Here is a 17,923-nt window from a genome sequence, read left to right on the forward strand (position 1 = left end):
TGTCAGAATCCTCCGCAAATGCATTGCTCTTTACATCTTCGATCGATCGCTGCATGCAGTGTTGTTTTTTTATTACCGCATGCGATTGAATTTGCGTTGATCGCTAAGCTCTTGATCGATTGTCGCATGCGCCGTCATTGCGTTCATCATCTCTTCATTCCCGAATGATGGGCTCAATGCGACGTAGATGCGTTGTTTATTTTATCTTTGAGCCATGAACGCATGCGGTGACTGATTTCCTGCAAAACAGAAATTGAAACATTCTATTCTACCATCGTAATTGTTTTTTTTATCTATATTCGCAATTATTTTATCATTGTACTACATATTATTCTATTATTTTAGGCTTGAATTCTATCTATGCAACTAACCCATAATTTTATACAAATAATTTCCTTTATTAATTTGAACAATTCAAATTAATTCGAATTAATTTGATTCTCATTTTTATCCTAATTGAGCTAATGAGGGGACCATATGGATCTATAGTTTGAAGCTCCAATGGTACTCGATTAATTAATCAAACTCCTTGATTAAATTAATCAACTTCCATTAACTATCAGCTACTCCACTAAAGACTAACAGTTATTATTCACATTACAGATATATTTTTGTATCTATTGAATATAATCAATCAACGATGCGTTGACCCTTCACAAATTGCTCGTAAGTACAATTGGGTCAAAATTACCATTTTGCTCTCGTAGTTACATATAACTTCCTAAGTACCACTGATCCCTCTAATGAACAATAAGTCATAGTCCAACTATGACTAAACCCCTCTAGGGCCAAGAGAGGGTGTAGGCCATATTGTTCAAGCCTTGAAATCAGCTCTTAAGGGAGCAATTTATCTACGGTCTTTAACTATAGAAAATGAGTGAATTTCTTCTTTGTGTAGTTGTGTTCCTAACTCACAAATCAGATCAATACCCAAAATGGTAGGCATATTGAATTGGTGAAATTGGCCACTCTCACCCATACAAATTAAAGATCTGCCTTTATATAGGCAGGAGTTTCGAACTCACTCAGGATTCAGGTCAAGTCACCTCTGGTCATCCTGATGAAATGCAAGTCTCATCTATCAACGGTGTTATATAGAGAGACTATACATGTCGTGGTCTAGTCTTATACAAACTCTTTGCATAGAACACCGCTACTCACATAGCTACATTCAGGATAATATCATTTATAGCAATTTACAATAATTGTAACAACTACAAAATATGTCGTAGTGGTAGTGCCACTAGGACAAGGTACCCAATCTTATCCATCTACTACAAACTGTTTAGGTTATCATTTAAACATGATCTGCCTATATGTCTCTACATACATATTTAAGTTTCAAAAAATAACTTTGGATCTTAGTTTATTGATTTTTGTGAATAAATACAATTAAATGATAAATAAAATACCTCTTTATTTTATTAGATAAATTAATTATTTGTACAATACAATTATAACACTCACGAGATTTAGGGCATCAATCTCAAGTATATGTATGTATAGAAGATAAATATAATATCTGTATTTTAAATTGATTCAAAAAGATAAAATCAAATTTCAAATCATAATCTATTTTTAAATCAAACCAACAAAGTCAACAAAATCTTTTTTCAAATCCAGCAAAAAAATAGGTGATGATCGTTAAGATGGTAGGCTTACACGGTAGTTAGGGACAAAATTAGAAATTATAAATTGCACCAGAATTCAACGTTAGATATTTTCATTAAAAATTAAAAATAGATATTATTCAAAATGAACCCCCCTTTAGTCATCTATTGCAATTTCTCTGTGTAGAATACCCTAATTTTGGCTAAAATTCAACCAAATCCAAACACAAATGATCGGGCCTAAAGGATATTTAAGCCCCAACTAACGCAACCCAAATGAAAAAATTCTATAACTAGAAGAGCTCGATATTCTTCATTCTTAGAGATTAGAAAATTGAGAATGCAAAGCATTCAAAAGACGTTTCTTCTATAAGACCAGAAGAATCTTCTATGCTCTTGAAGACCAAAAGATCATGAAATTCTTTAAAGGCCATAGACACTCTGAAGAATAGAAGACTCAAAAATAAGAGATTTTGAAGATTAAGTCTTTGAAAACCGTAATCTTTTTGAAGATCTCAAGGCTTTGAGGATCATTGTACCTTTGAAGACCAAAATCTTTTTGAAAATCTAAAAGACTTTAAAGAAAAGTTTAAACTAAAATCAACAATGTCAACAAGCCAAAGGTAGATTCAACATATAAAATCAACATGCCAATCGTCAATCAAAATGTACAAACTCAACAAACTAAATTAGCTTTGGAAAATGAATTAAGTTGAGAAAAGTTGCAAAGTCAAACAATTGAATAAGAAAGTTTCTTTTTTCTTTATTATGCTTGGAATTGGAATTGGTTGTAATGAGAAACCAATTGATCCAAAAGCTTAAACTAATGGATGAAGGTAAATTTAATTATAATATCTACTGTGATATCATCTTAAATAACCAATTGACTGAAAAGCTTCTCACGTGTGAAGGTTAATTTAATTTTAATATCTAATAGAAAAGATGCCTTGAAAGTTGGGTGAAAATAGCATATATTTAAGATTGTATATAACTTTTTATTACAAATTTGAATTATTGGATTTTGATGAACCTAAATCCCTCAGGAAGAAATATATGTGGTTTATCACTAAATTATAGTCATGTTGCATGGTATCACCTTTGTAATATACGTCTCTTTTTATTTTATTTTTGTTGTTGCCTACAATTATTAATAGGGGTTAGGTAGAAGACTCAACCAAATATTTATATCTTTGTTGTGTTTTGTACGAGGTTTGAGAGTACTACCCTCTTTAATGGTTAATAAAACTATAATTCCCAATGAGAAAAGAAAACAAGGGGGTATTAATATCATATTCTATTCCAACTATTATGTTTTATAGTTTAACAAAAGTTAAGCTAGGATCACAACACAAAAACAACACAAGCAAAATAGAAACTCATATATATTCCTAAATTTGCATATATAATGCATTATTCAAAAAAACCATACATTTGTAAATTATGTTGTTAGGCATTAAATTGTTGCATGAGAGCTTGAATGACATTGTTGTCAACTTGGAAGGCCTTGGTGAGGACATCAATGGGGATTCGAGGATCCGACCCAAAAACAGCATTAGCAATAGTAATAACACCTGGGTTTTGGCTACTTAGTCCGGCAAATGCAAGAGCTGGGACATGCCCAACATTAAGTTGGAAGTGAATAAGGCCAATAGGAAAAACAAAAACATCTCCTTTGTTCAAAACTTTGGTGAAGAGTTTGTTGGGATTGGAAGTGACAAAGCCAACTAGAAGAGTGCCTTCCACAACCACAAGAATTTCAGTTCCTCTTGGGTGGATGTGGGGTGGGTTTAGCCCATTTGGGGCGAAGTCGAGACGAGCCAAAGAGATGCCAAGAGTGTTGAGTCCGGGGAGTTTATCAACATTTACTAAAGTAACGTTTGAGCCTTGCTTGTTCATTGTGTTTCCAGCTATGTTGAGCCCTCGAAAAACAAAGTCTTCTGCTTTCACAAGCTTTGGGTCCTTGCAGAACTTCCCATTCACAAATACTACATTAAAAAAACATCATGAAATTATGTCTATATTTTGAGATTAACAAACAACAATATTATTTTTCGATAATGTTTTTTCTATTTCTTCTTGTCTTGTCGTTTGGTCCAATTTGATAATGATTTTATTTTCTTAGCTTTATGTTCTCCTAGTCGTTCTATTATAGTTTCACTTATATTAAAGAAAATATTTAAATTTCTAGTTACATTTTAATACCTAACACAAAAATTTACTTTCTTTAGATTTAAAACTTTGCTTAATTTTTTGAAATATTAGTAGAAAATTTAACTAAATATATAAACTAATATATAGCTGTATATGTAATCTTAATATTTTAAAACTATAAGATCATAATAGAGAAATTAAAGTACCAGCAGATTTGGGATCATCCACAGCAACACAGAAGTCTTGAAGTGGACTTGGATCAAAAGCAGAGGCAAGCATTGTTGCTTGCAAAACCAAAAGGAAAGCAGCTGAAAGAAGACCAACACTTGTCATTTTTTTTCTTTTTGTTTTGGTGTTCAATAAAGTTTTTAATTATTTGATTGATGAGAAGATTTTGTATTGGATTGAGTTATATTTATAGAGAGATGGATTGAAATGGTCAGGCTTTGTTAAGTGAAAGTAGATAAAAAGCTAAGAGAATTGAACCTTCCAGCTTTACCCACTCAATTGAATAATGTTCCAACCATGAACCTTTCTTCAACTACTCCATTTACTAGTCATTAGTTTGAAAATTATGCTACTAATTAATATCTACCTAATAGCCATTTAAAATCTTCCCTGATAAGTCCCTTGATGACATAAAGTTGGGTTTTAGCACAATATATTTCTTTATATGTTTGTTTTCTAATGAACTTGGGTCTTTAATATAGTAGGGATATTATGAGAAATAATGAGAACCAACGCTATTGCCATCCATCTTCTTTGTCCAAATCATAAATGTAATCATATATAATCTTTAAATTAACATGTTGCAAGTTAAAAGAATGTTTTAATTTTGAGATATATAAGTTATACATGAATTAAGACATTTGAGAGTTAAGTAAATTAATGGATGAAAGTTGGTAGACTCATGTATTAAAGAGTTACATACGTTAATGAATTTAAGTACTTTAAAACATTTAATGTGTTTAACTAAGGTGAGAGTTATGAATCTAGATTTGTCCATGAGAATCATTTAAATAGGATTAGTGTTTGTACTGTTTAATTAAGTGTGTTAAGAAGAATAGATAAACGTAATTGAAATAAAAGGTGTGAATCAAGTTTGAAAAGTTTTTCAAATATAATTATTTTTGTTTTCTTTCAAATATTCTTTTGTTAATTTTTTATTTGTAAGTGTCCATCACACGCTTCCAATAAAGTGGTATCAGAGCTTGAGTTTGAAAATAAGAATTGTTTTCGCAAATGGTAAATAACAATTTGGTTCCCTTCTAAGTACCTCGACTTATGTAAGAAAATTATAGCAGTTGATGAATTCATATAAAAGCTCTACTTAGTTCACAAGATGCATGAGACATTATTGATAATGGTTATGAAGAACTATAAAGTGATGCGACTTTTAATTATGCTGAATAAGAAGCTTTGCAATATACAAGAAAGAAAATCCAAAAGGCTCTCACTATCATTCAACAGCCATTGATGATCCAAATTTTGAGAAGATGAACCACTACAAGCTAAGCATGGCGAATTTTGGAGAATACTTATAAAGGAGTTCATCTCAAGTCAAGAAGGTTTGCCTCTAAAAATTGAGAGTTGAATATGAATCACTACATATGAAGGGGTTTAAATTGGTTTCAGATTATACTTCAAGATTGCTAGCAGTAGTAAATGAAATGAATATAAATAGAGAGACAATAAATGATGAGCAAGTAGTAGAAGAGATACTTCTCTCGATGCATGGAAATTTTAATTTCATCGTTGTCGCTATTAAAGAATAAAAGGATTTGAGTACAATATTTATTTAACAACTTAAGGGTACTTTACAAGCTCATGAAGAGAAGCTTGTTAAGAAGAACAAACAAACAACTAAGCAACTTTTTTAGTCAGAGTTGCAAATGAGAGATAACGAAGATCACCAAGAAAAGGAAAAACAAGGTTGAGGACATGATAGCAATCATGGACGTAGTGATTTCAGAAGTTGAGGTCAAAGAAACTACAATAAAAGAAATTTTGATGAGAGTAATTCAAACTCTAATTCATCAAGAGGTCGTGGAAGACATAATTATTTGAGGTTAAATGGAGAAGCATCAAATAATAATAGGTGATATGATAAAAGACATATTGAATATTAGAATTGACATAAATTTGGCTATTAATCCTGCGAATGCAAAAATAAAGTTGAAGAAAGTGTAAATTGGAAGGGATCGAATTCCCAACAGAAGAGATTGAACACCTATTACTTTGATTTTATTTAGAATTTACAGCACAGAAAAGTACATAAAGCATTCATAATGTTGTAACTTTATAGGTTAAGCATGGAAATTATCATTTATCCCTGTAACCTTTTACTCCTGGACTGCATTGATCTCTTTAATGAATAATCTATTTATGATCCTACCATAAACCAAGTCCCTCTTGGGAAAATGAGAGGGTAGGTACTCTACTTAACCCAAAAGTTGGATATAGAGAATTTCATCTTGTGTAGTTATGTTCCCAAATTCTCACTCTATTTCATCTCCAAAATGGTAGGTGAAAAGAAAGAGGTGGATCTAACATAAAATACAATGTTAAGCACGATGTCACAGGCAATATGTAGGGTGACATCATACATGAAAGGAAATTGACATATCATATACATCATTTTCCTCCAACTAAGTGTTTTAAACCTAGGGTTCGTTACTTAGATAAATCCGGCTAACAATTTATTTAAGTGTTTAACAAAATTGGTCCAATATAACTATTATATATTGGATAGTTTAACAATATATGATTATTTTTTATTAAACACTTTAATAAACCTAATAATGTATTGCATGTTTATAAAATATTTGTTTAATTCACCTTCTAGAATAACTCCCAAGTAGGGTGGTTCCGTTTCCTTCAGCTTAAATACCCCAGCCTAGACAGAACCTTCCTTAGAGAAATATCTTTTATGGACAATTATTTTATAAATTTAATCTTTTATTACTTCCAATTTAATCCTATTAGAAAAAAAATTAACCTATTCCTAATCATATTAGAAATATTTGAACATAGGTCTTGCCAAAATTAATTTTAAGTCATTTAAAAATAATTTTAACTTATATTTGCATCCAACTCTTGATTATAGATCTTAAGTCTAATTCATTAACTTTATAACACTTATAAAATAATGAAAAAAAATAAAATCTATCATCATGCATTTATAGACATTAATTAAATATAACATTTATATTTACTAAGTAATGTCATGCTTAATGCATTTTCATTTTCATTATATAATATAATATGTTATATTACAAACTAATGAAAATTAAATACATCGATCATATAAACTATATAATATAACTTTTAGACTATAGTATGATGCATTGACATTTATTCCAAAGTTAGCATAATTGTAGAAATGTGGGGGCATTAAGGACATTCTTTAAACATGAAAGACACTTTGAAGACTAGAAGACTTAAAATCTAAGCCTTTGGAGATCATATGACTTTGAAGACTGAAATCTGTTTAAAGATCTAAATATTTCGGAATTCGTAGGACTTTGTAGATCAAAATCATTTTGAAGATCTAAAAGACTTTGAAGAAAAGATAAAACTAATAAAATGTACAAGGTCAACTATCCAAATTTTGATTAACAATTCAGATCAACGAGTTAAAGATAGATCAAACGTACAAAATCAATTTGCCAAAGGTTAATTAAAAAATATATACAAGGTTAACAAACTAAATAAGTTCGATATGAAGGACTGTAGTGAACATTCCTCGAGTCAAAATGTGCATAAATCATAGGACAATATTAGAGATTGTATCGTAGTCATATTACAAATTTAAGTTCATTTCATGAATTAAATTTCTTCGTTCAAATCTCGTGTAAATACTCATGTGTTACGGAAAAAAGAAAGTAAAGAAGACAAAATAAAAAAAGTAATTGCAATTGGTAGCATTTTTATTAATAATAACCAAGTATATAACATCATTTAAGAAAATTATAAATATAGCCTAGTCTATCAACGATAGACTTCACGTTGATAAACTCCTACCAGTGATATGGTCTATCACTCATAGACTCCTACCAATAATATGGTCTATCACTCATAGACTATTTAAATTTTGTCATATTTATAATTTTTTTTACGTTATATTATATCTGCTAATATTTTGGATCTAATATCTATATTCGCCACTATCCCGATAAAAAAAACTATTTTGTTTTACTTCAATATAAGACGGTGGAAAGGAAGTGAACAAAACACTTGTTACTCTTTCTCCTCGCATGAGTTGCTTAAGAAAATGAATTTAGATAAGAAAAGTTGCAAAGTCAAACAATCAAATAAGAAAATTTCATTTTTTTTTTATTATCCTTGAATTGGCTGCAATGAGAAAGAAAAAGATACATTGTAAAGTTGTTGGGGGGAAAATATCATAGAGTTAAATACGTATAACTTTCTGGGTAATTACATTCAATAGCACTTTTAGAGATAATAATTTTTTTAGAAGAATTGTAAATATAATAAAATCTATAAACAATATACTCTATTACTGATAGACTTCTACTAATAATATAATCTATCATTGATAGATTCATACTATCAATATGGTCTATTTTTTTATAGATTTCGAAAGCAAAATCTAAATTTTCTTATATCTGAAATTTCTTTGGCATTGTGCTATATCTACAAATATTTTAAGTCCCATTGCTATTTTTGCAACTACCTTTAATTTTTGTGGTGTAGCAATTTTGGAGTATCGGAGTTTGATGACCCTCAAACCTTCAATTTTAAAAGATAAAAATATATGTCACTTTTAATTTATTTATGTATGTATATCTTTTAATTATAGTCATATAGGCATAATATACATATGTACGTATATCTTTTATTTTTTTTAAAATATTTATATTCTTGTGCTTTGTACGAGGTTTGAGAATACAATATTTTTCATTAACTACCCTCTTTAATTAAATTATGATTCCCAAAAGAGAAGAAAACAAGAGAGTATTACAAAGCATATTCTAACAAAAATAAACTATATAAATTATTTTAAGGAACTTGAATTGCAAACATACAAACGTCTATTCCGAAAATATTATGTTTTATAGTTTGATAAAAGTCAAATGATGATCACGACAGAAATACAACACATGATTAAAAACTCATAGATATTCCTACATTTGCATATATAGATATGCATTATTAAAAAAACCATACGTTTGTAAATTGTGTTGTTAAGCTTTAAATTGTTGCATGAGAGCTTGAATGACATTATTGTCAACTTGGAAAGCCTTAGTAAGAACATCAATGGAGATTGGGGGATTGGACCCGAAAACAGCATTAGCGATGGTAATAACACCTGGGTTTTGGCTGCTAAGTCCAGCGAATGCAAGAGCTGGGGTATGTCCGACATTAAATTGGAAGTGAATGAGGCCAATAGGGAACACAAAAACATCTCCTTCTTTCAGAACTTTGGTGAAAAGTTTGTTGGGATTTGAAGTGACAAAGCCAACGAGAAGAGTGCCTTCCACAACCACAAGAATTTCAGTGGCTCTTGGGTGGGTGTGGGGTGGGTTTTGCCCGTATGGGGCGTAGTCAATGCGAGCCAACGAGATGCCAAGAGTGTTGAGTCCGGGAAGTTTATCTACATTTACTAGAGTCACGTTTGAGCCTTGTTTGTTCATAGTGTTTCCAGCTATGTTGAGCCCTCCAGAAACGAAGTCTTCAGCTATCACAAGGTTTGGATCCTTGCAGAACTTCCCATTCACAAATACTACATTAAAAAAAAATCATGAAAAAATATTTCAATTTTGAGAATATAAACAATAATATTTGTAATCCCTCTGTTATTTCCGTTTTGTTTGGTAACCATTTTTGTCTTTTTTTTAAAAAAAAAAATAAGCCAATTTTCTCCGTATTTCTTACAATAATTTGCATCTTTTTAAAGTATAATGGTTGAATTCTTAGCTAAATTTGAAAAACAAAAACAAGTTTTTAAATGCTACATTTTTTAATTTTCAAATTTTGGCTTGATTTTTTAAATTATTGGCAAAACATAGATAATAAAGGGAAAAATTAGGAGGTGGAAGTAGTGTTTATAAGTTTCATTTTTAAAAACAAAAAATCAAAAACCAAAAGATTACCATATAGGATCAAAATTTTCAAATTTTTGCTTACTTTAAAAACATGCGTATAAAGTAAAAAACAAAACAAGAACTTAAAGGTGGAAGTGGTGTTTGTAGATTTGATAATCCATTCTGTTGCTTGTTCTAATTTTTTAATAATGTTTCTAAGATTACAAAAAGCAGTAGTTTCAACTGTTTCTGTTTCTGCATGCTTCATAAAGTGAGCTTGTTGGCATTCTCCGTTTGATCCATTACTCTTTTTCAGTGTTAACTAACTGTTTTTCTTCAGCATATTAAGAAATAATTTTATAATTAATTGCTTTTTAATATGACTTTTGTCACCATTTTTAAAAGAAAGAAAAACGATTCCCTATAAGAAATGATAAATTCACTAAAACAAAAGGCTGTTATGAAATATAATCAACAAAAATGTTTAAAAATATTACAAAATGTCATTGTCTATAAGTGATAAACAATCTATTATAGATGATGATATTTTGCTATATTTAAAAATATTTTCAGCAATTTTTTCATTTAAATATTTTTCTTTAAAAAACAGATTAATTCATTGATTTTTTACCAACGATTATGCCCACATCAATGATATTATGATCATATATATTCTTTTAAAAAAAATCGACACATTAAAAAATATCAATTCACCTGTTAGGTTAATAAAAAATATTGACATGTGTTGACAAAAATCAAATATTTGGAGTATCATTGGCTTAATGAGAAAAACACATGTATATGTTATATTATATTGTTTATACTATCGAACTTGGAGTAAGAGTTCAATTCTCACTCCCATATATTAAAAAAAAAAAAAAAAAAAAAAAAAAAAAAAAAAAAAAAGTAAAACCCACATGCAACTTTTATATATATATATATATAACTTTTTATATTATATATCCATAAAATTTTATTTTGATTAAAAAACAAGAAATAAGAGACAAATTTTAACCACATTGTATATATATATGTATATATATAAACATTAAACAAAAAAAAAAATGATTAACAAAAACAATCATGTTTGTATTTAAAAGAAAAACATTAAAAATGAGAAACTTGTCCAAATTAGAATTGAGTTTATTATGATGAAAGATATGAGTTTCATTAAAGATAAATTAAAAGTACCAGCAGATTGAGGCTCATCCACAGCAACACAGAAGTCTTGAAGGGGACTTGGATCAAAAGCAGAAGCAAGCATTGTTGCTTGCAAAACCAAAAGGAAAGCAGCTGAAAGAATACCAACAATTGTCATTCTTTTTCTCTTTGTTTTTGTGTTCAATAAAGTTTCTAATTGTTTAGTTGATGAGAAGATTTTGTAATGGATTGTGTTGTATTTATAGAGAGATGGATTGAATTGGTCAGCCTTTCTTCATTAGAAGTAAATCAAAAGATAAGAAAATTAAATCTTCCAACTTTACCCACTCAATTGAATAATGTTCCAATTCTAACCATGAACCTTTCTTCAACTACTCCATTTAATTAGTCATTAGTTTGAAAATTATACTAATTAATCTCTACCTAAAAGCCATTGATAATATCCCCTTATGAGTTTCCTTGTTCAAATAAAGTTAGGATTTGGTAACTATCCTTTTTATATGTTTTGTTTTGTAATGAACTTGGTCTTTCATATAGTAGAGACTACACCAGAAATGAAAACCAACACTATTGCTATCCATCTACTCTGTAAAAATTATAAATATAATCATTTATAATCTATAAAATTATATGACAATATTTATTTAGGGCCCGTTTGATAACGTTTTCGTTTTTCGTTTCCTGTTTCCTGTTTCTTATTACATGTTCTCCTTTTCTTATTTTTTAAGAACGAGAAAAAGAAAAATGTTTGGTAACTATTTATGTTTCTTATATCTTAAAAAAAAAAACAGAAACATAAATAAGAACTTGTTCGATAACTATTTCTTGTTTCTCGTTTTTCATTTTTTTCTATTATATTTCTTTTTTTTCTATCGCTGGCCACCACCTCCAACCATTGCCGCCACTCAACTCCAGCAATCTCTAACTATAACCACCGATGGTCACTGGTGGCCACTACTATCGTCCAACTTTGGCAACCATCACCACCTTCGACCACTACCACTGATGGCCAACTCCATCCTCCACCACAAACTCCTATGACGATCATTTCTTGTTTTTTATTTCTTGTATTTTATCTTGACATTTTCTCTTATTTTATTGTTTAAATATAATTTAATTATATAAAATAAAAAAATTATATATAGCATGTATTAAATTATAAAACATTAACATTATCAAATACACAAGTCCAAGTGCAAAATGAATAATTATCATATAATTGTTTTATCATTCATATATTTTGCTAAAGTTTAATATGGAATATTATTTCTCAATCAATTCATTTGTCTTAGATGATGTTGACTCAAATCCGACTCAATTATATTATTATTAAACGTCGTGGTAGTTGAATGCTTGGAGAAGACAAGACAAAGTTGAATGCTTCTTGTGTGAGCATGTGAAGAGATAATGGGAAATCAACATTTTCCATTTTAGTGTTTTGTTTTCTTGTTTTCAATTTTATCTCAAAAACCAAAATTTGATTTTATAAAATCTATTTTGATTTAAAAATATTTTTTTTGATTAATTTCATAAATTAATTATTAAATAAAACTTAATTAATTTAATATCAAATATTAGATTAATTTTAACACAAATCCATCTTTATATATTTAAATCATATTTAAATATATAAATTCTCCTATTCCATTTAATTCTCAAATTAAACATGTAATTATATCTCATAATTACTAATTCCATTAATTCTAATTTGAACAATTCAAATTAACTTATCACACTATTCTAGAGCTACTCTATTACGAGCTGTAGGGGAACCTCGCGGACCTACAGATCATGGGCTCTAATGATCCAAGATTAATTGGCTAAACTCATTAGACTAGATTAATCCTCATTCGTTAACTAATGAGTCACTCCACGAAAGCCCATAATTGCACTCCTCTCACTGTAGATATATTATGTCCACATGATTTAACCATAATCAGCAAGTCGACCATTCACAGGTTGCTCATAATAACGGTTGGGTCAAATATTTGTTTTACCCTTGAGATTTCGTCTTATTCCTCAAGTTCCTACTGATCATCTAATGAACAACTGGTTTGTGATCCAATCACTAAACCAAACTCTCTCAACCTAGTGAGAGGGTGAGACCCCTTATTCATGACCTGGATCCAGTACTTGAGAGAACAATCTTTCTCCTATCCCTAAATCGGGTAGGTGTGAACTTCGTCTTGCATCCTATGTCCCCAGCTATCTATTAGGTCTTACCCCTGAAATGGGAGGCTTATTGAGTCGATTGAGCCAACCGTCAAGTATGCAAATCTAAGAATAATCCCGAATAAACAGGAGTTTATATTTATTTCTTGGTCTGATCTTATGCAAACTCATTGCATAGTAAGAGTGATAGGTAGGTGCATATTAGGAACTACTTCCAAATCTATTAAGAACTTTCTGAGCCATACTGCTTCTTTTGTTGCTTCACATGTAGCTACATACTCAGCTTCCATTGTGGAGTCAGCAATACAACTCTACTTGATGCTTCTCCACACAACTGCTCATCCATTTAGAGTGAACATTGATCTCGAAGTTAACTTTCTTGAATCAATATCGGTCTGAAAGTCAGAATTAGTGTATCCAGTAAGGATCAGATCCTTAGCACCATACATGAGCATATAATCTCTCGTTTTCCGAAGATACTTGAGAATGTTCTTAACAACAGTCCGATGATCATATCTAGGATTGGACTGAAATCTACTGACAATTCCTACGGCATAGCATAAATCGAGACGAGTACACAACATTGCGTACATTAAACTCTCTACTGTTGATACATATGGAATTCGATTCATCTCCTCAACCCTTTGAGGTGTCTTAGGACTCTGTTCCTTAGACAGGTGAATTCTATGTTTGGAAGGTAATAATCCTTTCTTGGAATTTTGCATTTTATACCTAGACAACATCTTGTCTATATAAGATGCTTGAGATAATGCTAATGTTCTGTTCTTGCGATTCGAACTATTTGGATTCCAAGAATATATTGTGCTTCTCGCAGATCTTTCATTTGGAATTGTGAAGTCAACCTTCTCTTAACGTCAGCAAGAAATTCTACCTCATTCCCAATGAATAGAATATCATCAACATACAACACTAAAAAAGCGACAGTTTTGTTAACGATTTTCTTATATACACAGGGTTTGTCAACATTTTATTCAAAACCATAAGATTTGATCGCAGTGTCAAATCTCATATTCCAGGATCTAAAAGCTTGTTTCAATCCATAAATGGATCGATTACGTTTGCAAACATTTTGCTCTTGATCCTATTGTATAAACCTTTCTGGTTGAGATATATAGATACTCTCTTCAAGATAGCCATTCAAAAAAGTTGTCTTGATATCCATTTGTCATATTTCATAATCATAAAATGTAGTTATGGACAAGAGTATTATAATTGACTTTATCATGACAACTGGAGAGAAAGTTTATTCATAATCTACCCCATTTCTTTAGGCAAACCCTTTTTCCACAAGTCTAGCTCTGTAGGTCTATACCTTACCAGCTTGGTCTCGTTTTCTCTTGTAGATCCATTTGCAACCGATGGGTTTTACCCCTTCAGGTTGGTCTACAAAATCTCAAACATAAAAAATACATAAATTCCATTTCAAGGTCTATGGCTTTAATCCATTGGTCTTTATCTATATCATTCATTGTTTGGTTAAAAGACAATGGATCCTCTAAACAATCATCTGGTATGATGACTTGAGATTTAGTTAAACCCATGTACCGGTTAGGCTGTTGCACAACCCTCCCACTACGACGAGGCATTCTAAACTCTTGAGAAGGATGTGAAGTCCCAATTTCATCAACAACTCTTGTTGAAGGACCTGCTCTATCAACAACTCTTGTTGATACATTTGTCGTTTCTTTGGACATTTCTTGTATTATTAGCTTACTGCGAGGTTGATGATTCTTCACATGGTCTTCCTCTAGGAAGGTTGCATTTGTCGATACAAATACCTTGTCTTCATGAGGATCCTAAAAGAGACCACCTTTTTTTTTCTTTTTGGTAGTCTACAAATAGGCATACTTTTGAACTGTGTTCCAACTTTTTAGGATTTTGCACTAATACATGTGCTGGACAACCCCAAATCCTGAAGTGATGTGAATTTCCTTTGCGTCCTCTCCAGAGCTCGTAAGGCATTTCAGAAACACTTTTCAAGGGAACCATGTTCAAAATATACACCGAAGTTTCAACTGCCACTACTCCAGAAATTGGATTACTTGACGTTTTTCCAATGTCATGTAGAGGGTATACTTGACGCTAATAAAAGCGGCATCTATTCGACTTTCAAGTATAATGTCATAACTTGATACTGTAAAAACGTCAAGAGAAATAATTCTTGACACAATTTTCGTGTCAAGAAATATAATATACTTGACACTAATGACATGTCAAGTGTATTAATTCTTGACACTTATTATTGTGATTACTCTTGACATTTTTTATTTGTCAAATATATTTTAATCTTGATACGGAATAATAATCAAGTAATCTCATTCTTGACACACTTCCAATGTCATCTATGTTTTTTTTTTTTTCTAAATTAAATATTCAAATTTAATTTCCATTTCTTATTTCTTGCATTACGTTTGTTCCAATAAGACAATTTCATCAACTAAACAGTTGCACATATATTTCATCAATTGAGAATACTAAAATAAACAATTCCATTCTTCTATTACTCATGTCTATATTAACGATTCCAAATTTACAAGACGAATCGTACAACAGTATATACTCTATCAACCCACTCCAATATATGATAATTCCAAAATTATAAGACCAATCTATACTATGTATTCCAAAAATCACAAGACTAAAATTCTATCAACCACCACACATTTTTTTGAAGTATATAACCTATAATGGCTGAACAAAACATTTACACAAAAAAAGTTTTGGGCATTCTCATGTAGCCATATACACAATTTATAGGAAGTCTATCAGATATAGCGACCTAAATATTCAGTCCATTCCACGCGTACTTCATCGAATTCAAGTTGCAAGTACGAGCTCTTCATATCAATCTATAAAACATAGAAAGTGAGATATACATATTTATTTACTATTTACACTATCTTATAATGTTACAATATATATAAGTAGTTTAAAGACATACTGCATCTATTATAATATTCTTCTCTTTAGTCACAATTTCTCGCATATATCTCATAACGTAATACCCACATTCGACAGTTCCCACTTGTAAAGGGCACTACAATACAAAGTCAATAATTAATACACATATCATACAGATGCATTAAATAAACATCATTCGATTGCCACTTCAAAACTACAACAAAGTAATCCGACCTACAAAAAGTTCAATAATAATGGTTACAAAAAGCAAATTCCACCAACTATGTAACAATTCCAAAAAAGTTTCAAGCCCTCAATATCTATCAAAATGTCCAAACATCGTTAACTTTACTTTCAATCCCTTGAAATCTTTGAATTGAATATCAAAAATTGAAAATAACTCAATTATTTGACCAATACTTCGGTGGGTAACAAAGAACTATTAATATTAACCTCCAAACTTACCAAAACCTTGCATAGATCGGTGTCAAACCTATTGGACAACTCAACTGTTTCCAATGCTTCAAAAATCATAGAACACAAATCAAAAATCACTTTTAATTTTTAAGCCCAAATCCAACAGACCAATCATTCCAAACTTACCAACACGACTTACCTAAAAATTAGGCTAAAATCCAAACCTGCTTTATTACTTCACCAATGGACTCCAACCTATGCATAAGTCAATTAAAGCTCACATAACCAATTTCTAGAAATAACAATCAACCAAAAAGGGTTTCAAAACCTTCGTACTCGCTAAAATCCTTCGAAACAACTTCAAATCTTCTAAAAAATGACTTATGACACACCAAAACAATCTTCGACCCGTTGGACAGTATCTTAAAACCTTCAAACCTCCAAATCTAGCATCCAACCATATTGGGTAAATTAAAATCAAAACCAAAATCAAGTGGGTAACCAAAATTAACCAAAGAAAACCAAAAGAAAATTTCATGAATCTCTTTACCCACTAGATCCCCCATCGGTCGTGGAGTTCTCGATGGCGACGACTGGTGAAACAAAGCAGAACGATGGCTGGATGTCGGATCTGGTGAGTCTGAAACGAAAAATGATGACTGACGTGAACGGGTCTGATGATCGGTGTCACTTTGTGTGATGGAAACTGATGATCGGGTTTGATTTGAACGTGAATGACGACTGGCGGATTTGGCATCCCTTTGCGTGATGGAAGCCGCCGTCGACGAAACTGACGGCACGGGTTTGACGATCGACGATAGCAGCAAAGGGCCGCGAGCGGCGTGAAGGGGCTGGGCAGCGGACGAAGAAGATGAAGATTGGGGGGGGGGGGGGGGGGGAGGTCTCACGGCGTGAGGGTGAACCGAGAGGGGAGAGAGGAAATAAAAAGAAGAAAGACAAAAAAAAAGGAAAAAAAAGAAAAGGGAAAAAAATAATATAAAATAATATAATAACATATTTACTTTATTTTATTTTATTATTTTTTTTCATTTTTCATTTCATTCTATTAAATTCATTTCCCCCCAAATCTCCAAAAGCAACCCTTCCCCTTCCAATTTGAAAGTAATAATTTTTGTCTAGGAAATTTAACTTTAAAATAATAATTTTGGTAGGAGGGAAACTAAATTTGAGAGGGAAATAGAAATGGGGGAGGGAGGGAAAAAAATAAAGATTAAAAAAATATATTATTTTTATATTTTACTTGACACGAAAAATATGTCAAGTAAAAGCTTCTTATATATGACACGAAAAACATGTCAAGTAAGACCTTATATTACTTGACACAAAAAACGTGTTAAGTAATGGATCGTATGAAAATATCCAAAACATTCCGTCAATTTCCGTTGTTTTAACCCTTTTACTTGACATTTTCTTTTCTAAAAG

General features: G+C 30.8%; 2 protein-coding genes and 1 long non-coding RNA gene across 3 annotated transcripts; all 3 read right to left on the reverse strand.

The window, feature by feature from the left end:
• Positions 1 to 2,927: 2,927 nt before the first annotated feature.
• LOC120069840 (germin-like protein subfamily 1 member 7) lies at positions 2,928 to 4,133 on the reverse strand. The gene is made up of 2 exons (XM_039021657.1): positions 3,968 to 4,133; positions 2,928 to 3,595 (listed from the first exon to the last, which is right to left on the reverse strand). Exons 1-2 carry the CDS (start codon positions 4,092 to 4,094, stop codon positions 3,057 to 3,059), a joined length of 666 nt encoding a protein of 221 aa, XP_038877585.1. The 5' UTR covers positions 4,095 to 4,133; the 3' UTR covers positions 2,928 to 3,056.
• A 4,737-nt stretch (positions 4,134 to 8,870) lies between these two features.
• Positions 8,871 to 11,160, reverse strand: LOC120069842 (germin-like protein subfamily 1 member 17). Its single transcript, XM_039021660.1, has 2 exons — positions 11,000 to 11,160; positions 8,871 to 9,507 (listed from the first exon to the last, which is right to left on the reverse strand). Exons 1-2 carry the CDS (start codon positions 11,124 to 11,126, stop codon positions 8,969 to 8,971), a joined length of 666 nt encoding a protein of 221 aa, XP_038877588.1. The 5' UTR covers positions 11,127 to 11,160; the 3' UTR covers positions 8,871 to 8,968.
• Positions 11,161 to 15,637: 4,477 nt separating this feature from the next.
• LOC120069845 lies at positions 15,638 to 17,383 on the reverse strand. The gene is made up of 2 exons (XR_005479703.1): positions 16,104 to 17,383; positions 15,638 to 16,011 (listed from the first exon to the last, which is right to left on the reverse strand). It is a non-coding gene; the product is annotated as an uncharacterized LOC120069845 (long non-coding RNA).
• Positions 17,384 to 17,923: the final 540 nt, after the last annotated feature.

The sequence above is a fragment of the Benincasa hispida genome, unplaced genomic scaffold, assembly GCF_009727055.1.
Source record: "Benincasa hispida cultivar B227 unplaced genomic scaffold, ASM972705v1 Contig62, whole genome shotgun sequence".
Classification (NCBI taxonomy): Eukaryota; Viridiplantae; Streptophyta; class Magnoliopsida; order Cucurbitales; family Cucurbitaceae; genus Benincasa; species Benincasa hispida.